This window comes from Peromyscus leucopus, chromosome 4, assembly GCF_004664715.2.
Source record: "Peromyscus leucopus breed LL Stock chromosome 4, UCI_PerLeu_2.1, whole genome shotgun sequence".
In the NCBI taxonomy this organism is placed as follows: Eukaryota; Metazoa; Chordata; class Mammalia; order Rodentia; family Cricetidae; genus Peromyscus; species Peromyscus leucopus.
The window spans coordinates 116,449,506-116,471,967 of NC_051066.1; the positions used below are offsets into that span (position 1 = coordinate 116,449,506).

The following is a 22,462-nucleotide window of genomic DNA, read 5'->3' on the forward strand; positions in this document are numbered from 1 at the left end:
TGACTTGTAAACTACTAGTTTGTAAAGCCTGCTTTCCATGTTCTTCTAGGTTCCCTCATCTGTACTGTTCTCCACATCATTTAAAACAACAACAACAACAACAACAAACTCTTATTGTGACTGTGTTGGTTTATAGAGTACGAACATGGATCTTTTCTTACTGGTACTCAGCATCTTGGCTGGACAGTCACAGGGCACCCAAGCCATGCTGATTATTAACTCAGCTCTGTCACCCCATTACAAAGTCATTTGAGATTTTGTTTGTGTTTGCTTTTGTGTTTTGAAATAGGCTCCCCTTATCTTATCAGTGATGACCTTGATCTCACTATTCACAGCATATAGGCCACAACTTCAATGCCTCGGTTTCCCAAGTGCTGTGACCACAGGTGTATACACTGTGCTTAGCTTCCTCACCATGAATTTTAAAAGGATATTCAAAGCTTCCACTTACTTATTTTTTTAAATTACCTTTATTTTGATGTGTGTGGGTGTTTTGCCTGCCTGTATGTCTATGCATCATGTGTACACAGTGCCCATGGAGGCCAAAAGAGAGCATCAGATCCCCTGGGACTGCAGTTACAGATAATTGTGGGCTGTCATGTGGGTACTGGGAATTGAACCAGGGTCCTCTAGAAGAGCATCTAAGTGCTTTTAATTGCTGAGCCATCTCTCCAGCCCCCAACCCTACCATTTATGATGTACCCCATAGGTGCAAGACTCCGCTACTCTGTTTACATACATTGCTTCATTTACGCCTCATGCCAACTGTCTAAGATAGGTAATTATCCCCTTGTCCTGCAGATCAGGAAACTGAAGCTAAAGATTTCAAAAGTAGCTGGAAAGTTACAGAGCTATGATTCAAACCTAGCCTTCAGCAGAGGTCATGGCCTTCTCCTTACCCACCAGCCCCCCTGCTAGGTCTTAGGCCCCTGACTTGCCTGTTGGGAGCCAGAAAAGTGAGACCTTTCCACCGGTGCCCAGGAAGCTGGTACCCTCTTCCACTTCTGCCACACTCCCCCTTCCAGGCATGGCCTGCTGTGAAGTGCAGTTCTTCATCAGAACTTCAGTCTGCTCCCAAGATCATCCCTATGGAATCTATTTGTGTAGTGTCATCTGTCACCTTCCCCGAAGTCACCCTTCTCTTCACTTCAGTATGTGTTCTAGAGCCAAGACACTCAGCTTGCTCTCTCAAAAGGGGAGGGCACCTTTTTAGGTCAGAACTAGATCACCAAGATGGCAAATTTGTGGCAAGTCTTAGATGACTTGTCCTCAGCATCCTGCTATGGTCCCCTTAACTAAGCAGGAAGTCTGGAGTTGTTTCTCTGGGACAGTTCTTAAGCTTTATCCACTCTCCATCACAGCCTGTGTGGGGAAATCTGCAGCAGCTCTTGATTTGGATGAGGAAATTCTTTATTGGGTGAGGATAGCTTGGCATAAACCTGTGAGCAGGTTTCCTGATGGTCCAGAGCCTACCTATGGCGATTTCTAAGCAAGAAGATCAGCATGGCAACAATTAGGCCAATCACAAATAAATCCCAGTATGGTCCGACGGTGTTGTCCAGTTTCAGCCATTTCCATCTCATGGTGAACTGCTGGCAAGAGGCATACAGTCAAAAAAAGAAAACAATCCCAGCACCTCACTGTAGTCAGAATCATTTCCCCTCACAAACCACCACTGCCACCCTATCCTCAAGCCATCCCCCAGCTCCCTTCCATCTTAGAAGATGTGATCTATTTCAGGGTAGAGCCCATACGCAGGCTGAATTACCACCATTAAAATAACCACAAAGATGTATAAAATTTAGCTTGACAAGGTGGCACTTGCCTGTAGTACCTGCACTGGGAAGGCTGAGGCAGAAGGATCTTAAATTTGAGGTCAATCTGGGTTACACAGTGACTTCCAGGTCAGCCTTGATGATATCATAAGGCCCTGTCTCAAAAAAAAATTAATTTCTACTCTTAAGAACTACAGTTCTCTGTGGCACCACTTGCTACCTGCCATCTGCTTACCAGTCTCAGATTCTGATGGCAAGAGCTGTGTTTTGAACAAATATATATAGCACATCCCTGCTCACTCTGAACATGGAGTGTGCGGAAAGAGTGTCTGCTGAATTAATTCACTGGTTGTACTACGTAGTGTCAACACATACTCAACAAGCAGAATTGCTGTGTGGTAAGTACAAGACTTTGCATTCTACTTACCAAAGAAAAGTTAACTAAAAAAAAAAAAAGACTCCTTGGTAAGCCTCATCACTTTGTCCCAGAGTGTCTTATTCAAAATCTATTTGAGACAAACTTACATTAAAAAACAGAATATCTCGGAGCAAATGCATAGTTTCCAGTTTACATAAGGGCAAAGAACACAGGAATGTGAGCATCTGGGCTTGTCTGAGCAGCCATGTCATACAATCTTCTGGCCAGGTGAATGTCCTAGAAAGGAAGCAGTCCATCCCCATCAGGTACAGATACTTGAGAACCAGAGACCATTGTTAGAAATGCCACAATTTATGTTTGGTAAGCAGAATGGGTCCACAAAATTGTCTACACCTTCATCATGCCAGAGCAGGAGAGGGAAGTTAAAAGTACGGGAGGAGCTCAACTTGCCACACTGGATGGTGGGATTTGGGGCTCACGTGGAAAGAATCAGCAGCAGCTCAATGAGCCGCCAGCAAGGCCATAGGGGGCTTGGTCTTCTTAACACTTCAGGGAACTTAATTCGCTAACAGTCTGAATAAGATTGAAAATGCAGTCCTCCCCACTGCCTCCAGTACGGAATTAGCCTTGACTTTAGTCATAGGAGATCGTAAGCAGAGTCAGGCCATTTAGACTCTTGAGCTAAAGAGACCATGAGAAAATAAACGTGCTGTTTTGGGGAAAGACATTTGTGATAGAAAACTAACATAGGCTTCAAAACCCTTTCTTCTTATTATCCTGGGTTAGTTAGCTCCTACTTGTGAGCAAAGAACTTTAGGTACTTGTGAGTACAGATCCCTGAAATAAAAGTGTAGTTAGCTACATAATAATAATGACATAATCTCCATAGTATGAATCATGGAATGTGATTATTTCTCTCCAGGTTTTTGACAGTCTTGAACTCTCTGTTCAAAACTAAGTTTAATAAGATGCTTAGCAGGGCTTCAATCATTCTTACAGAATGAATGGGTAGGCTATTTTATCTCTCAGGTTGGAATATGATTCCTGAATGATATGTTACCATATTCTTTTGGGGCTTTTTCCTCATTGAATTATGCCAAGGTTCTCAAAGAACATGTTCTAACTAAAATATCAGGTGTGCCACAGTACTGCTTAATGTGCTCATATGTTCAAAATGGCTTCTTATGGGCCCAAGAGGCAGACTTCTCCGACAAGGAAGCATGACACACAGGTTCTCCAGGCCCAAATATTTTAATATCATCAAAGATTTCCTATACTAAAATAGACCATGTGAATAGAAAGGTGGATGTTTGAGTAATTTATTTTCATTTTCTTATTATGACTGTATCTCTCTGAAATTAGGGGAAACTGATATTATAGAACTAAATAGGAAAAAAAAATCACCATAACCCTCCAGTGCAGAGGGTACTACTGATATTTTATACACATTCTTCCAGCAGATGATATGCTTTTCCCAGAGGGCATTGTAATCTCTTTGAAGATTATTTTGTTTTACCCCTGACCCAGAGCCAAGTCCACTACTTCATGATGTGAACAATCACCAGGTAAATATACAGATAAGTGAATGAAAACCAGGCCATAACATGGCATTCTAGAAGTAGGTATCTTTTAAACCTGGGAATATATTGAAAGAGTTGAGGGGGAGAAATATATTGCTTAGAATATATTTAGAAGGAAAATGGTATACGAAGTTGTTGTTATCAAGAACAGTTAAGTCAAAGAAGGCATTGAATTTAAAGAAAGAAGTCTAGGATTTATAATGCCAGTAAGGTATTTTCAGTTTGTGTGTTTGTCTATCTTCATTGCCCTTGAGGGATAGTAAAGGAGGTGGCAGTTTGAATGAGTTATACTTTATCCACAATAACATAGTAGTGGTAGATGAATTAAGTGTTCCTTAAGGTAATGCTAACACTTGTAACAAATAAACTCCCCAAATTCAGGGACATAATACTGAAATGTTTGTTTTTACCTTTAATCAACACTTTAACGTGGATGTTCCTAGGTGGTGGAGGATTTTCTTCACTGGTAATTAAGGGACTCTTTCCATTAAGTGGTTTTGCATTTCCCCAGAGCCTCTACTTTCTGTTGTGTTCCATCCACAAAGTGCAAAGTGACTGGGAAGAAGTTCCATTTGCCTACAGACTGCCTTAGCACAAATGGCACCTTTCGCTTAAGCTGTTGAGGAGGGGCGGGGATACATGGATGCAAAGGATGTTGGGAAATGTAGTCCAACAAGACAGGCATTCCTCTATAATTGTTCTAAAGACCAGAGATTATAATCTCTAGTGGGCAGAGGTAATTCTGGTAGAAACATAATGGGAGAACATCAGAATTGAAGGCACCACGTGGCCTTTGCAACAGACCAACGCGATAAAAAATTCAGACCTGATCCAGAGTCAGTCGAGACAGTTGAAATAGCCAGTAGGAATGGACAGCAGGCTTTGTTCATGGTTAAGCTTCTGAAATAATTTAAAAATATAAACTGCAAGAGTCTCATGGTAATTTGTCAACTGAATGCTTTTAAGTTCCTGTCCTCAGTTAATTTTACCATCCTTCCAGCAAAACAGCCGCCATCTTCATCAGGTGAACTGAGTCTGCTTGCAGATGGTCCTTGTATCTGGGCTTGGAGTTTTGATACTCCCTCACAGCAGGAGGAGTTGGGGAGGGTCACTGGGCCCTCAATTCGGTACCCAGCTGCTCCTCACAGCCTTTTGTAAGTCTGTCCTATTTGCACGTGGCCACAGGGAGGCGCTAGAGTATACAGGCTTGGGAAGCTCAGGGGAGGAGGTCCATCTTTTCAGCTATGGTGAAGCCAACGTCCATGCTGGATAAAAACTTGCCAACGTGGCTGCTTTGGGGTCACCCACTGTCCTGTCAGTAACTCCTGACTCATGTTCTGTAAGTAGAGCCCTCCCCCCGCCCTATTAGTTCCCCAGGGTGAACTTTGGAGGAACCCCCGTTCCTCTGTTCACATCTCTGGCAGAGAAGGAATTTGGGAAACGAGGTGTTGTTCTATGTTCCTACAGCGATGCAGTCTGTCCTGACCCCGAGTTTGGATCAAGCAGATCAAGCAGCCCACTGAGGTGCTTCTCAGTGAGGCTGTGAGGATAAGTCGTCTGCGTTACCTTAGGTCCAGCGCATGTTCCCAAAGACAAAAGAGCGCACCAGAGGTTCCTATTTTTACAGCGACTCCACAATAGTTGATGGATACCTCACTTCCATTCCTTGAATTCAAGGTTTTACCAAACATGACTCCTTCAACCTTCTTACATTCTCAGAGGCTCTCTGAAAGTGACATTACACTCATTTTTCCTCACTGGTTCGCATGAAGGTTTAGGGCAACAAGAACTGGGAAGTGCCTCACTGAAGAAATGGACAGTATGTGATGATAAACACTAGAAATGTCATGCTCCTAATACCTTTGTAATAAGTTTGGGGCCTGAACTTGCTGGGATGCTTATTTTTTGAAAATTAGAGTCACTTTATTAATTTGTCTGAGATGACAAAATTAATAAAGTTTGCCCTAAACACTTGATTATTTTTTTAATTGCTAAATGAAGAGATCAGTAAGGACAAAACGGAGTGATCTCTCATCAGCTAAATCTAAAGGAGATCGAGCAAAGCTCCTGGTTTCTTTCTTTTTTTCTCTTTTTGGTTTTTATTTGGTCCCCCCCCCCCCCCCCGGTTTTTAATGTAGATGCTTTCTGTCAAAACAACAACCAGAGGAACAAACAAAAATTCGTAATACCTCCAGTGAGGAAAGTTGATCAGTGTGATCACAGTGAGCGACCTGTGAGTTAAGAGGAAACCTGGCAGGAAAGACTAGAAAAGGGGTCAGAGAGAAGAGCCGGTGGCTGTATTTCTAGTGTGGAACGGATGTCCCAACAGAAGAGAGTGAGCAGCAAAGAGGTTCACTTCGGGGAGGGGTCTGGGGGGAACCAAAGCCTCTGGGTGACAGCCCAAAGCTGGGCCCTGGACAGTGTGTTGTTCTTTTCTGCCATCTTGGCCTCCTGTCGTGAGAGGATGCTCCATTCTGCCTCTGGGGACACAGGAGAAAATGGTCTCACTGTGGTGAGGAGGTGGCTGTTAAAAGAGAGTCGTGTTTTGAGTCCCCCTGGGTAGGAGAGCTAACTTAGGTGGGGTCATGGCTTTTCTTGGGTTTTGGTGTTTTATATGAGGAATTATGAATAAAAGCCAGAATCTGATTGAAACTTTAGCAGCTGTTCAAATTCCCTTCTGATCTAAATGACGTCATTCCACATGCTGTTTATTTATTTATTTATTTATTTATTTTTTTTGTTTTTTCGAGACAGGGTTTCTCTGTGTAGCTTTGCACCTTTCCTGGAACTCACTTCGGAGACCAGGCTGGCCTCGAACTCACAGAGATTCGCCTGCTTGGCTCTGCCTCCTGAGTGCTGGGATTAAAGGCATGTGCCACCACCGCCCAGCTTTCCACATGCTGTTTAACTCCAAGGCCCTTTCACACAGGCTTGTTCATTTCCTTCTCTAAACTGGGGGGTTGGCCAGGCATCATTAGTTCTGTTTCACTGACATGGATGGCAGCGGGAAGTGGAAGATCAATGAATGACATCCAGAGAAATCCCCAACTGAACCACTTGCTCCTGTGCATTTTACAAACAGGTAGCTCACGTCTGCTAGGAATGGGAAACTGGGCTGGATTTGGAGTTGGCCGGATTTGGGAGGCTGATGAGAAATGATCAGGCAAAGGCAGGCTGCAGGGAGCTCAAGACAGAGGGGTCTGCATCACTCGGCAGTCAGGCCTAAGAAGCCTTTGGCTGTAGACAGCACTGGCTGGCCAATTCTCAGGAAACTCCCCACCAGTGACTCTAAATCGCTAGTCCTACTGGACTGAAGAAGAAAACACAGACAGCCAGTAGTGTTTCACTCTAGAAATATTTAGGAATATAAACACTGTGGAGAGAAACATGCTTTGTTACTAAGAATGACTCTTGTCAGTCCCATTTTTTTTTTCCTGAAAATGTTTGGGATCAGACATGCTTTGCATAAAATTCTGGATCCACCACTAAAGAAATTCTGCAAACTTGGCCAAATGACTTTATATCCGAAGTGTAGATTCCTGATGCACACAAGGGCAGAGTGCTTACCTCAATATTTCAGTCTGTCTATCACGCCTAACCAAAACTGGTTAATATTGGCATTTAGCATACCTGCCTCCTCCTTTCAGACTTCTAACACATCTCTGCCGGATTGTGCCCTAAAGGGTTTCCCCCACTAGCGTTTGTACTGTTAATGAATATGCCTTCAGCCAGATGTGGTCTCTATAGTCTCTTTGTTCTCTTTAGAGTGCCCAGTATGGTCTTATGGAGATAATGGCTTTCTGAGATGTTTCTGGATTAATGAATGCCACCTTAATCTATAGATTGGGCCTCACTCCACCTTGCTGTTGTGACTGACAGTTTAGGAGTCAGTGAAAAAGTGGAGAGGATGTATGAATTAGAATTGGTCCAAATTAGATTTCTTCCACTCACTAATTATGTACTTGGTATAAATGAAGATATGAAGGTAAAAGGGTAGTTATATATGTTAGCATGAGGCAGAAGGACTCTTTTCTTTCTTCTACATTGATGACATCAATAAAATTCCAAACATTTGTAAATTTTCTCTTCTCGAACAGCTGTCGTTACTAGCTTTGAACCAATGCAGTTACCTTCGCGATACCCAAGCGATGTTCATACATGTAGGCCAGATTGAACATGGCTTGTGCACTGTGATGCTTGTCTGCTGCGATGCTGTAGTGTGTGGCTGCCGTTTCATAGTCTTTCTTAGTCCCATAACCATAGTAATGGTAATCTCCAATTTTCACTCTTGCGAAAGCATTCCCTGAGAGAAATAGGAGAGAGAGAATAGTAACCCAAGTGACTCATGTATAGTCCTCAGTAAATCAACCTAATAAGCTGTAAAAACACCGAATACATACACTTATATACGTGTATACAATGAATATTCAAAATCTCACAGCTAAGATTCCATATGATATGAAACACAAGACACAACACTCAATGCTAGTAGTCTTTATTGCAGGATACTATTCATGATTATAATGTTTTGAAAGAAATGATAAAGTACACACAAATTTGTATTTAGAGACAGGACAACAACTCCTGGAAAACTGAATCCTATCTTTCCTGCCCTTAGAATTCCTTTCTAAAACTTCACTCTCATGTGATAGTGGCCCCATAAGGGCAATGCAAGAACTCCAAGGCTCTTAATTACTAAAACTGTTCTGGAGCCTAGTCTGGCACTTGATAAATATTTATGGAATGATCATGCTAGGATATTTTTAGAAAATGCCTTCCCAAGAGGTAATTTAGGATATTACTTTCTAATAAACATGGATATGTAGATATATCAAGGAGGGAGGAAATCACATTACTTTTAAAGATTTGTGGCATCATTCTTTTGAAGGCCACTTAGAAATGGCTTTTAAGTGTGTGTATGTATCTCAGGAGATGGCCATGCTTCTGTTCCCTAAAAGAATGTCGGTTGAAAGGATGAGGGAAAATTCATGTTGGATATTTGCCTCAGCTGTGGCCAACGTTTCACAAGATCCAGGCTTTCTTGGAAAATGGAAACCATATGTATTAGGGTCTGAGGCATGTCTTGAGATATAGGACTTCTTCAAAAATTCTTTCTCAATTTGGCCCAGTGCAGTGGATTTTTTTTTTTAAGTTATACCTTTGGGTAACAAGATTCCTCTAAACTTCTAGTGTCTCCTTTAAAGCACAGATACTTCACAGATATGTGACACCACGAGCATCTTTGTTTCTGTTTGAGCAGAGGTAACACTTGAAAAGTCTTAAGCTGATGAAGACACTAGGTTTCAGATTTTGCTTCCTACATAATTAACACAAAATGTATAGGCAAGTGGGAGCAAGGGCTGACGGGGATGGCACCCCAGCAAGGGTAATTATAGAGGCCAGGAGAGACATAATGCGTCAAAGAGAAACCCACTCCATCTCTAATTTTGTTCAAAGCTGTCATACTGACCACAAGGTTCCTTCTTGGCCATAGTCACAAAGGGATGGGACACTTGTGTATTCTTAAGCTTTTCAGTTAAGAGCATGATCCCCCAAGTCCCTGAGACTGGAGGACAGTGAACAAGCCTGTCTTCAGAGCAACAGTACCCTAACGAGTGCCTGTGGCAATTCTGACAGGCTGCGGGATAGATTTATTGACTAGAGAGAGATTTCTACTGCAATTCCACAGATGCAAGGTAGTTCTGAGCCCTGATGTCTCAGTACCCTCTTCATATGAAGCAGCTGCTAAAAGAAGCATTAGTGACTAATTGAAAGTTTTCATTATTAGATTTCCTACCTTTTGTGAGCCAGTCAGCAGCCATAACTTTGAGATGGGTATGTCTGACCTTTTTAACACGATGATTTTGAGCAACCTGGCAAGCTCTGTGTGTGTGTGTGTGTGTGTGTGTGTGTGTGTGTGTGTGTGTGTGTGTGTGTGTGTATTCTATTTAATATTAATGTCTCTTCATTTTCAGCTTCCCTTTTCTTTGGTCCAATTTCCACACCATTTCCTGGCTTGAAATAAACGTGTATTTGTTGCAACTGAGCTGATTTGCCATGGCTGAGAGATTGCTGGCATTGTTTTCTCACTCCAAATAAGGTCTTTATTGCATTTTACAAAACATAGAATTTCTCACTAAAATCGCATTGACGACTTGCTGCTGTCTAACCAGCTCAGCTGGGTCTGTGAAGGCACCACTGTGGGTTTTTCCCCTCTGCTTCATATTAGCATCAGCTGAGAATCATTTTTTATCCTATTACTTCCTGTTAAAAGGGATGATTCAGCCTTAACAGGAGATGATTTCAGGAAAACCTAATTGGAAATAAAATTGCTCTCTTATTGCTAGAGTTCCTCACACGTCCAAATGCCAACCGTGACAGCTGTGCAACATCTCTCTGGTTTTAATACTAAAATTTTAGGGGGGGAAATGAGGAGGGACACGATGATTCAAATGCCACCTGACAGTACTGTTCCGAGCAATGATGGTGTGCATTCCTTACCACATGTGAAACCAATGAGTAGGAAAACCTTGAGGATGCCGAGAAAGGATCTTCCCACTTTTTTTTTTTTTTAATTTCAATGTATTGACGGTGAGAGTAAAGCTCTAAAATGTGTTGTCAACATCAGCATCTCGTTTTAGAAGAGAAAAGTCAAACGTAGTTGGCACATAATTAATTTTGCCTACAGACTCATAGAGACACAGGTCACAGCTCAGGTTAGCTCAGTAAACAACTCAGCAAATGAATGACTAAAGCCAAATGAAGAAAATTGTTTTCTTGAGTAAAATTACCATGTTTCAAACAACAGTTCTGGTACCATGGAGACAGAGACAAACTCCTAGGGCTTGCTAAACTAAGGGACTTTGAGACTGATGAAGAAAATGAATTCTCAGAAATGACCTCTAACAGCAGTATAATTTGAAGTGCTCTCGGCTTGACACCCTGGTACCTCCCTGCCTCTGTGCCCAACAACACAGCTGAAGCATAGCAGATGAATAGCCATGGCTATGGTCCAGCTATGTGCCTAGTTTGATCTGTTTTATACCTTGAATGGCGGCTCGGTTCCATAGCAGAAGTGCCATTGGATACATCTTCTCTTTTCCCAGAATTTTAGCCTTCTCTAAAAGGAAAAAGAAAAAAAAATAGAACTATTCCATTAAAGAGGCTTAAATGAGGACATAGTAAGCTGTTTTTGCATATGTATGGTTGGGGAATTTTGAATATTGTATCTTACTAGATTCCAAAATGAATGCTGAATTGCTTTGAGCTACTTCGTATCCCATTTCTGCAAGCAGTGCATACTGAATAAGAGAAGAGTCTACGTCGCCATCCTTATAGGCAAAGTAGGCTGTCAGGAATTTCTCAGCCCAGTGGCCTAGCTCACAGACACCTTTATACAGCTGAAGATGGAAAGAGAAATCAAACAGGCTAGTTAGCTTCATCCCACACAGTGATCTGTGATCCTCATCTCTAGCTTCTGCTGGCTGAGCAGGCAAGAACTTTTTTCTGAAATGGCCTGGCTTTTGAGAATTATTTAGAGTGAAGAATTAATACATCTATAGGCACACAGATTCTCAGGGTAGTTTTGTCTCTGGCAAATAGCTCTCCGGCTCCTTTTAATTTGTGTAATAGACTTTCCTGGCTTGGAGGCTCTCTGACAGATAAGCATATCAATTTGGAGGGCTTTGTTGTTAATAGTGTCATTTTACAGGCACTGATGCTCTGCATGGAAGAGGCTACAGCTGATGTAGAAATGAGAAGGAAGGGGAAGTCAGTGCCTGAGGGTATAGGTGACATAATGGGGAGGGAGGTGTGCAGAGCTCCGTGGGAACAAATGTCAACTTAGCTGAATAGCCCTTATGTAACCAAAAGAGGTTAGCCATACATAATTCATTAGGAAGTTGGCAAAGGAACAAATCTAAAGATAGATTATTAGCTGGCAGCTTTGGAAATGAGTTTCAGAGGGACCAGATTGCAACGTGGAGGTATTTATACTGGTGCAGCGGACATATTTAATAAATCAATGAAGGGCATTACGGCCCTAAAAGCATTCTTTTGAAAAGTACATTACTGGCTCAGGCTGAAAGAACCCACTTTCTCAATTGTCATCCGAATCATCAAAAATCTAAGGACCCTGTTTTCTGGGGATGGAGTGGGCTCTATTTTCTAGGCTAAATGAAGCCTGCCTTTCCCGAGTAGTGACTTCCATTCTCACTGGGAGTGCCCAGTTGCTCTGGTGGTTTGACTGAAGGTTGAAACAGAGCTTCTAAACTGAATCCAGAGGCCAACTCTGACTGTGTTGAGGAGCCAAACTCCAGAGAGGAAGGGGTCATTTCTCTCCTTCTCTCTCCCAATTTAAGTTACGCTCCTGTTTTTCCTCCTGTCAAATGGTGGTGTTCATTGCCAACCATGAGAAAAGAGTGATAAAACAAAGACAATGGCCTACTCTGTGTGACAAATGGAAGAGCTGTAACAGAAACCCCGGGTTTACCTCCACCGCCGTTCTGCATGATCTCAGCACCCCTGTTCCAGTGGCGTACATCTCGGCTAGGTAATAAATGGCGAGAGGCTGCCCACTCTGAGAGGCCAAGTAAAAATATTTGAAGGCAAGTTTATAATCCTTCCATACTCCAAAGCCAGGGTGATAATTAAAATTCTTTTAAGTCACTCAATTAAAAAAAAATTCTGTGGATATAATGGTCACAGTGATACCCACAAGTCTAAACAGGATGGGAAAAGACTGAGAACTGTAAGTAAAACTTTCAGGTTCACTATTTTTGGGACAAGTGGCTGCGTTACTCTATGATCTTTACCCAGTCAGAAAATTAAGAAAGAAGGGCTGTTCAGTTTCACGCACATAAGGAGACGAAGAAGTGTGTGGATCATGGGAGTTTCTCTGGGATCATACCATTACTCTGTCTCTGTCTCTGTCTCTCTCTTACACACACACACACACACACACACACACACACACACACACACACACTCCATGTAGAACTTAACCAGTCACAAACACAGAACAGGCAAATCCCAAGTTCAGGAAGAACAGCCCTGTCTGAGCTCATAATTGGAGGAAGGAGAGGCAGAGGCATTTGGTGCTGGGCAGCCAGTAGATCTCTAGCAGGAAAGGGTCTTGGCTCAGTTCTCTTGTTACTGTTATTCCTCTTTCTGAGTCATTCCCTTCTAGGGACTTCACTTGCAAAAAAGAAGGACCTTTCCCTGGATCGGCTTTACATTCCCTTCCAGCTCAAAGGTTTCCTGGCTTTTAACAGCAGTGCCACATGGGAATTAAGCTAGAGCCGTGGCTCAGCCTGGTATGGTGGCACACACCTGAAATCACAATGCTCTGGAGACTACGGAAAGAGGCCGGCAAGTCTAAGGCAGCTCAGACTACATAGGGAGACTCTATGTCTAAACTGATAAGTAAATAAATAAAACTTGAAAAAAAATTAAAAAGAGCAAAACATCTGGTGACAGATCACTTGGAATTGAATCCCAGCCTGTCTAGTCTTGGATAAGATGTGTGGCCTTGGTATGACTCAGTCTGCTCAGCTGTAAGCTGTGGGGTATCCATATGTTGAGAGAGTACAATGAGCTGGAACATGTAAAGCCATTACTATTACTCTTTCTAGACGCTTGAGGAATCAGACAGATCTAAACTGAGGACTTGGAGTGAATTAGGATAACATGATGTCAAACATATAGTACAAAACAGGCCCCCTAGAGCTGGACCACAGTGGCAAACATCAGCAGACTTCTTGACTAGATGTGATCTACTTGAGAGAGTTGGCTGTTGTCCAGGCTCCATCTCGGCCATGATGGACTTGGTGAGGGCATGTTCAGATGTCTGGGATTTGTCCTGACCACTCACCCTTTGAACAAATGTCCGTCACTGTCTGAGGCCTGTTCCCCTAACTACCTCGCTATTGCTCTAAGAAGGCAGTGGTTTTGCCTGTGAACTAACTGAGGGCAACTCCACCTTATATTCCCTCACTCGCCTCTCCTCCCCATCCTCCCCCAAGTTTATGTACCTGTACTTTCACTTGCCTTCCAGTGCTGCAGGATGAGAAATCCCACTTCTCTGTCAAGACCCTGAGGCCTCCACCTACCTGGGATCAATCAGTTCTTAATGCCACCAACTTTTCCCAGGACCTCCTTTTATCAATTATAATTATGTTCATGTCTCTCATCATGTTATAAAAATTCCTTCTTGGATGTTGTTCCCTTCAGTTCCTTTTCTCTCTTAGAGATACATTTTGGAAATACTATTTTTCCTCTTTCTCACCTTGTATTCACACCCTAACCCACTGTCAACCAGTCCTCATTCCAATAAACACAAGAATCTCACCAAGATTATCCATATTGACCAAGCAATAAGGATACTGAATCATTTCTCTTTTCTTCCCTCCTCATTCCCCTCTCTTCCTTCTCTCCCCTCCCTCCTGCCTTTTCACTTCCTCCTCCTCTTCTCTCTGCCCTTCCTCAAACTCTCTTCCTCCACCTCCACTACTCTATCACCAGACTTTGTGCTACATTATCAGTAAAATGTACACAGTATCTACAAAGCTCTGTCTTTTCACCCTTTTGGGTCCCTGTCAACCCTTCTCCTCTTCCAGGATTTTGTTCTTTTTGACAACCATGCTTCTTTGGCTTATCCTTTCAAGATGCCAAAAGGGATCACCAGATTTATGAACATAGCCACATCTCCCTTTTCTCACATTCTTTCTTTTTCCTTTGCAAGCTCAACTACTCTTAACTTACACCTTTGTGTTTATGTCTTAGATCTTTCTCCTCAGCCTTGACCTCTCTTGTGAGTGCCATCGTTACTTCTGGATGTGTATGTACGCTGCTATCACAAGAACCTCAAAACATATATATTTACTTAAAATTTTATGTGCATTGATGTGAAGGTGTCAGATCCCCTGAAACAGGAGTTATGACAGTTGTGAGCTGCCATATGGGTGCTGGGAATTGAACCCAGGTCCTCTGGAAGAGCAGCCCGTGCTCTTAACCACTGAGCCATCTCTCCAGCCCTCGATCCTCAAAATTAACCTAGTCAAAGGTGGGCATCCTGCCTCTGTATCTCCTCACCCTTTCAACTAATGTCCAAGTCTTTAGGTTTCTTTAAAGCTCTCTTTAAACTGATGCCTTAATGTTCGTTGCAAGCCACTCACAGCAACCCTTTGATGCTTGTTATATGTGGAGAAGATTTACTAATGCATACATCGTTCTAAATGAAGTAGCCATATTTGTGGTACCTACAGTAGTACATGAAGCCTAGCTGGAACTGTGCATTAGGCCATCCCTTCTCTGCAGCTTTCTGGAAGTATTTAAGTGCTTCACCATAATTCTGCAAGATAATTACACTTATTACTCAAAGTTATATGCATAACTCCATGGTAACAACCACTTTCCAGCCTAAGAGTACTGTCACTGTCCTATAAGCTAGTTAAAATAGCACCAGAAATATAATACATTTTCATTAGTATATTAGATTCCATAAAGAAATCATTATGTTATTTCATTGTAAATTGTATTTTTCTGTATTGGTAGTTGGTTTTCTAGATGAGGGAAGGTCACTCAAAAGACATATTAAGCTAAGAAGATAAATTTCTGTATCAATAAAATCCTCAGGAGGCAGCTGTTTCAAAAGCTAGTTTGACCCTGTGAGTCTCAGACACAACTGTGGATGCTATTCTTGTCATAGGTTTGTTCCTCAGTCTCTTTGGCAAGGATTTTACTGAATCACTCCATTCTCTGTCAGATATACTGGTTTGTCTAAACCAAACAATAAAAGCTAATTTCTATACATTCATGCATAACCACTAATGTTAGCTGCAAAAATGCTAGAAATATGTTGAAGGGATGGCAAGGTTATTGAACTTACCACAGGAACACCTTTTCCATGAAAGTAAAGGAGACCAAGTCCATGAAGACCAATTGCATTGCCCTAGAAGAATTTTAAAAATCTGTGATAAGGAAAATTACTGCAAAATCAGTTCAAGTATTTCAATCACACCCAGTAAGAAACAGCCAAGGCCATCAATTAGGAGGACGGTAAGTCATTCGGCCTCTCCAGCACCCTTTCACACCCTCGTTACATCACTCCTCTGACTAGAAGAACAAAACAGAAGGAAATGGAAGTCAGGTTTTTATTTCATTCTTTCATTTAGCACTTAGTGCTTGCTTTGTGGGCGATTCCATAAGAGGCACTGGGCAGAGTAAATGTAAACTCTGCCTTGGGGGGTCACTTCTGAGCCATATCAAAGAAGTGGGTCACCTTTCTTTCTCCCTTCCTTCCTTCCTTCCTTCCCTTCCTTCCTTCCTTCCCTCTTTTCAGTTGGTTTTGTTTGTTTTAGAGTTCTTACCAAATAGCCCAGGCTGTACTCAAACCTACAATCATCCTGCCTCAGTGTCCCAAGTGCTAGGGTTATAGGCCTGCACCACCAAGCCCCGTTATGTGGGTCTTGTTCCTTAGTCATGCTAAATGTAGTAAGTCTTGAAGTAAAATAAGTTGAGAATGTTGTGGACAGATAAAAGGGGGTACTTGACTGGTTGAGGTAGGAACATGGGAGAATCAAGTTACTATGGTAGTGACATTTGAGCCGAGACTTGAAGGATGGATTTGTTTTCTAGAATGGGAAGGTCTATTCAAACGATTGTTACCTAATTTGTCCAAAGGGAGTTGACATCAATAGCCAAATAACATTTCAGGACATTGGATTTCAATGCAACCACTGCTAACAGTTAATAATCTATTATTATTTGTATATATTACATGTGGTGTATGTTTATTCAAATTCAACTGCTCATGACATGACAAATGTCTGCCTGATGCTACATTACCATTTTTTTCTAATTTTTACTTAGAACTCTAAAAATGGGGTGCTTTCAATATGGGGAGGGCAGTGCTGCATGAGCACATGTTCTGGTGTATCAATATTTAGTGTGTCAGCACTAGGTGAAGGGTGAGCCTTAAAATGACAGGTCATATGGCTCATGGTAAAGCTCTTTGGTGTGCAAGTAGGACAACCTGAGTCATAGCCCTGAGACCTATGGAAGCCATAGTTTCCTGAAAGGTGTTCTCTGATCTCCATATGTTGTGGGATGCATACCCACGCACGCACGCACGCACGCACGCACGCACGCACGCACGCACGCACGCACTCGCACATGCATACAGTGACTTTCCAACAGAGAGTTCCCTCTTTTCTTCTCTCCCCTCATGTCTTTTGCCCTCTGGTGGCTGTGTAAGAAGCTGGAGCTTGGTCACTTGGCTTTCGTTCAGCAGATCTGTGCATCGATCTGTTTTATAGGTGTACAGAGTTTCCTCAGGAAGTTAAATTCTGATAAAAAGCTCTCCAGTGTCTCCTAACAACCTAAATTTAGTTCTGTGGATGCAGCCAGAGCATGCCCCCATGACCTGGGAAGAGCACAGAAGCAGAGAAGGCATATTTTAAATACCATCTCAAGAATCCCAGCTTTGAGCCTGTGCATTTCAAAGGACTGAATATTATAAAAAATCCTTTGGATATTCCATCAATATTAACTACATGGCATAAAAGCCCTCCCTGTTTGTTTTGTGTTGGGCATTAATCCTGAGACCTGGAACTACACAAACATTCTGTAACTGGGCCATATCCCAGCCCTTTCTTCTCTTTTCTCTTCCATCCACCTGTGATTTCTAGTAGTCACAGTTACTCTGCTCTGGGAACAATAAGACCTATTGTGATGGATGTGGCAAAGTTTACTGAGTCTGTTATCTAAGAAGCATCATTTAAATGTTGAAAAAAAAGGATGAAAGGGCAGGGAAAGAGAGGAAGGACAAAGGGAAAGGACTATAACAGCCAGAACAAGCTACTTTCTCTCACTGGTAACTCAATGGTGGTAGGCCCAGAGCACCTATTTAGAATCTTAGCACCGGAGTGGCCCACTCTGTCTCCTCTGTGCTCTGTGCTGGTGATGTAAGGAGTCGTTGTAGGACGCTGCCCTCTGAGTGTGACAGCCGTTACCTTCATCATCAGAATGGCTGTGGCTGCTTGCAGGAGACCCTCACAACTGGGTCTATTGATGTTTCCTCATAGAAGTGGGAGTCATTAGACTCTGCATGAGATTCCAGATGTTCCCTTTTACACCCTTCTTTCCGATGTATGGAATTCTGCTTCATTTGCAGATCTTGTGGTTTGGGGTCTCCCTGGAGTGTATAGATCACACATCTATGATGAAGCCATTGTCTGTGCTGCACTGAGGCTTTCCAGTGGGGTGGCTGCTCTGGGGTCATCCATGTTCCTCTCAGTCAGTGGGTCTCAACCTCTAAGTCATGACCCCTTTCGAGAGTTGAACAACCCTTTCATGGGGTTCACCTAAGGCCAATATCTGGCATATCAGATATTTACATTACGATTCATAACAGTAGCAAAATTACAGTTCTGAAGTAGCAATGAAATAATTTTATGGTTGGGGTTCACCACACCATGAACTGTATTAAAGGGTCACAGCATTAGGAAGGTTGAGAACTACTGCTCTAAGTCACCCTTGCCCATGCTCTATAGGTAAGCCAGTAAACTCACTGGTGTGCCAAGTTGGATTTGGTGGCACCTTTGATCTGTCATTCAGTCCTACCTAAGGTAACTTGACTTGGACAAGTGGTAGAACAGAGGAGAGGGAGGCAAGCCAGAGGGGACCTGCCTTGTCTAGGGACAGCAGCTTCTGGCTAGTTCTCTACTCCCGTTGTTACCACATAGAACAGTAATCCTGCTTAGCCATTTTAAAAGAAAATCCAAAATTATATTTTCATTTGCCAACATGGTAACAAGGTTTAAGGGAGGTACATCTCACATGGATTATCATGATCATGAACCACAAAGAGATTTGACTGTCTGGTTTGATGTGACATTTACTGATTTGAAAAGCACTTTCTGGGCTGACCAAAACATATGTGTAGCCAACTTCCCAGTATACAACTTCCATACTAGGGCTTAGTGTTCTTGATTAGTTAAGGGACATGAACCTTGGGAGCAGATGGCCATTTAGCTGACATTTAATGAACCTTAGCAAGAGGCTAGGACCTTGTCCTCCTCAAGTTGAGGGGACATAGATTCTAGACAGTAGAAAAGAAGCCAGAGGGCAGAAAGCCCTAGATGCTAGAGTAGAGAATACAACACTAATCCAAAAGAAAGAAAGAATTTTGTGAGCAAAAGGATGTAGGGAGGCTTAATGGAGGGAACAAGGACTGAGCCCTGCTCAGGATGAGTAGAACTTAGAATGAGGACTACAGGATAGAAGGGTGTGATAAATGTATGAAGATAGGGTTGGGCCTGGTGTGTCCTGCGTGAGACAACTGAGATGAAGGAGTTTGTAAACGGTACTTTTATGTCCTGGTACTGATAGAACTTTAAAGCAAATTAAACAGCACACACACACACACACACACACACACACACACACACACACACACACATTATTTTGGAGACAAATTGCTCAGGTTAGCCTTGAACTTGATATGTAACTCCTGATTCTCCTGCTTCCACCTCTGGAGTGCTAGGATCATAGGCATGTATCACCACATCTGCTTTCTTCAGTGTAAAGATCAAACCCAGCATTTTGTGCACACCAGACAAGCAGTCGACTGACTAGGCTATAGCTAAATCCCAAGAACAATATTTTATTTTTAAGTTGCAAAACAAAAACATGTGTGAGAACTCGAACAAGTTGTTCGGGCAATAGCTAGGGAGTATGGTTGTGCCCACCTAATGCCACTGAGAAGAATTACTTTCAATACAGTTTTAGACTTCCTTCATAAAGAAGAAAAGCGAAGGTTAAAAATATAACTAGCCTGGGTCACTGCTAGTTTCAGATCCTTTAGCATCTTGGGAGCAGGGTTAATTTATGCCCAGCTTCCTGGCATTATTCTTTCGGGGTGACAAGTCCATATCATTTGCCAGATTACAAAAGGTTGTCGTCAGTTACCTCCTTTCAGCCTGCCCTCCCTTGTCTCCCTAGTCTAGTGGTGTTCCAGATAACTGTCTCCCCGAGTGGTGATTTCATACAAACTACAAGGGAGAGGTGCCGAGGACCAGCCTCTCAGTCATTTTAGCACAAGAGCAGCAGCCACAGTCTGCTTGTCATTCCTAAAAGGCTCCTAAGGCAGTGTACAGCTTGTAAAAGCAGAACAGTTGCAAGTATTCTTGATCCAAATGCTTCTTGGTTTTGCCAGTTTGTAGAATGAAATCGTAAGACAGGAAAAAAAAATGCTTCCTATTGTGGGTGCCAGAGAGTTAATCAGGGCATTTCCCGAGACTAGGCCAATGGGTGTGGGTTGAGGTCTTTCTTTGTATAGAAAAGGGATTCTGGGTAGCCTACTGAGTTTACTCCGACAGACACCAGCTTCACTGAGCCTACAGCAAAGATATTTTCTTGGGTTTTGTTTAGTTTTTTTTCCCTTTGACATAGGGTCTCATTGTGCCGCCTTGTGTGGTCTTGAACTCACAGTGATCTGCCTGCCTCTACTTCCTGAGTACTATGATTAAAGCCATGTTCAGCAGTAGGAGATAGATTGTGGATATCCTCAGGTACTGGGGTGGGAAGAGATGAGCTTCAGGACCTTCAAAGACACTAAAGTCCTCAGATTCTGGACCTCTCATATGTGATCACGTACTATTGCATATAGCCTATGCACATTCCCTATACCTTGAATCATCTCTATATAACACAACAAATACAACCTCAAGGTGATGTAAATGGTTGTTGTACTGTTTAGAGAATAAGAAATGCAAGAAAATGTCTGTATGCATTCATTGCAATTTTTGGATCCATGATTAGTTGAATGCATGCTTATGGAACATGGTATACAGAGGGTCAACTGTCACACCCTTTCTATTCTGCCTTGGCTATGCTTCGAGGTTTACTCTACCTAACTAGTTCCAGATTACAAAAGACAACTATTAATATCCAGCAACTATTATATGCCAGCAAAGCTTTCATGGTTTGTAATATGACAACATCAGGCAAATCTTATATTCTGAACTTACTGATAGGGAAAGTGAGGCACAGAAAAGTTACAAAACTTATCATGGCCACACTTGGAGAAAGTTGCAGGAATAATGCTCAAGCCAGAGACTCGTGTTCTTCTCGCCTTTCCTTGGCCACCGCCCCAACAACCTTCCACATAGGCTGCTGGGGTTCTAGCCTTTATATAAACCATCCCCAAGGAAAGCTGGATGGTGACTACTTTTGTCTTAACCTTATTGCGGTTAGTGATTAATGTGTCCTCTCCATTCCTACCCTTATGTTTCCTGTTCCCAAGTCATGGCTTCCTCTACTGCTCAGGGAGAGGGAAGCTGCGTTTCTGTCTAGCTTCCTGCTGACTCCAGCAAGGGCGGCCAGGTCACTGCCCTTTTCATTTACTAAAAGACAGAAGAAAGGCCATATCCCTCCATGCTCCAGCTCAGTACTTTATTGCTGATGATCTTCTCCTCTAGGACACGAAAGTCCTTTCTGAGGCTTATTGTCAGGTCCAAAAGAAACTCTGGACCAATGGCTACCCATAGTGCCTAATAGCATACCAAAGTGAGTGTATTAGGCTCTCTCAGTTTATTGCAAATACCCGTTACAGAGTCCATGCTGGCACCCTGACTCCTCCCAGCTCTTCTCACCCCACCCCATACCCTAAACTTCTCCAGCTCATGGGCTTCCCTCCCCACAGCTTCTCATTCCCATATAACCCTGCTATTTTGGCCACATGCTTGCTCTCTTGATCTCCTTTTGTCTTCCTGTCTTTGCTCTCTTTCTTGGTTCTCCTCGCTCTCCCTGCCCCTCCTCTCTGTCTGCTCTGGACTCTTCCAGATGCCTCTGGCTGTACTCTCCCTCATATCTACAGCAAAAACTTTCCCCTCAACCAGACCTTGGAGTGGTCATGTCCTCACTTTATACACTTATCACAGGGCTTAGCATTTTGAAGCCAATTCTTGGGCATTAGTCTGCTTAAAATAGAAGCCAGTTATCTTATATGTTTAAGGCAGTGGGCTGAGGGTGTACCTTGCTGGCCGCCATGGAGAAGTATTTGAAGGCAGTGGCATTATTTGTGGTGCAGCAGTATTCCCCTCTAAGTACATCTATGGATAAAAAAGAGATATCAATAGGAAAATCATTTAAAAGTGATGCAAATATTTAAAACTAAATAGCAATAATGATCACCAGAGCATTGTGAGTATAGTAAATATCACTGAATCATACATTTTAAAGTAGTACCCATTAGCTTAGTTTTATGTCAGGTAAGAAAGCAGAAGAAACTAATGTCACCTACTACATACACACTAGAGTGATGTTGCCCAGGACAAACGGACCCTATTTATGTTTCTCATATTTCTCGCATCCAAATTACAGTTTGTAACATTTCTAGAAGCAGGGTACTCATTCCCATGGTAACTAATGCAAATCAGCTGCAGGGAGCCAAAGCAGCCTGCAGAGTGGAGAAAGCAGTGTCTTTATGGGAAAGAATAGCCCATCCCAGAGGCATAAGGGCTGATTTTGACTTTGGTTGGTGTAGAAGTGTTTCTCATTCCAGGGTGGAGAAAGAGACACCTACTTGACTGGCCATGGCCTGTACCAGTCTCTGATGACATCTAGCCTGTTACCTGTTGGGCCTCATAGCTACCCTTTGCAAGAGAAGTTCAGGCCAGGTGTATTGCAAGTTCTGTGAGTGCCTCAGATAAAGGCTGAGTTTCTAA

At 42.6% G+C, this 22,462-nt stretch overlaps 1 protein-coding gene across 1 annotated transcript in view; it reads right to left on the bottom strand.

Moving 5' to 3' along the window:
- Positions 1-1,392: 1,392 nt before the first annotated feature.
- Positions 1,393-22,462, bottom strand: part of Sel1l2 (SEL1L2 adaptor subunit of ERAD E3 ligase) — a 47,432-nt gene continuing 26,362 nt past the window's right edge. Inside the window, 11 exon segments of the mRNA XM_037204456.1 lie at positions 1,393-1,589; positions 2,301-2,345; positions 2,347-2,430; positions 7,865-8,037; positions 10,780-10,854; positions 10,969-11,134; positions 12,226-12,374; positions 14,997-15,084; positions 15,622-15,684; positions 21,771-21,817; positions 21,820-21,847. Coding sequence (XP_037060351.1) covers positions 1,470-1,589; positions 2,301-2,345; positions 2,347-2,430; positions 7,865-8,037; positions 10,780-10,854; positions 10,969-11,134; positions 12,226-12,374; positions 14,997-15,084; positions 15,622-15,684; positions 21,771-21,817; positions 21,820-21,847 — 1,038 coding nt within the window. The 3' untranslated portion in view covers positions 1,393-1,469.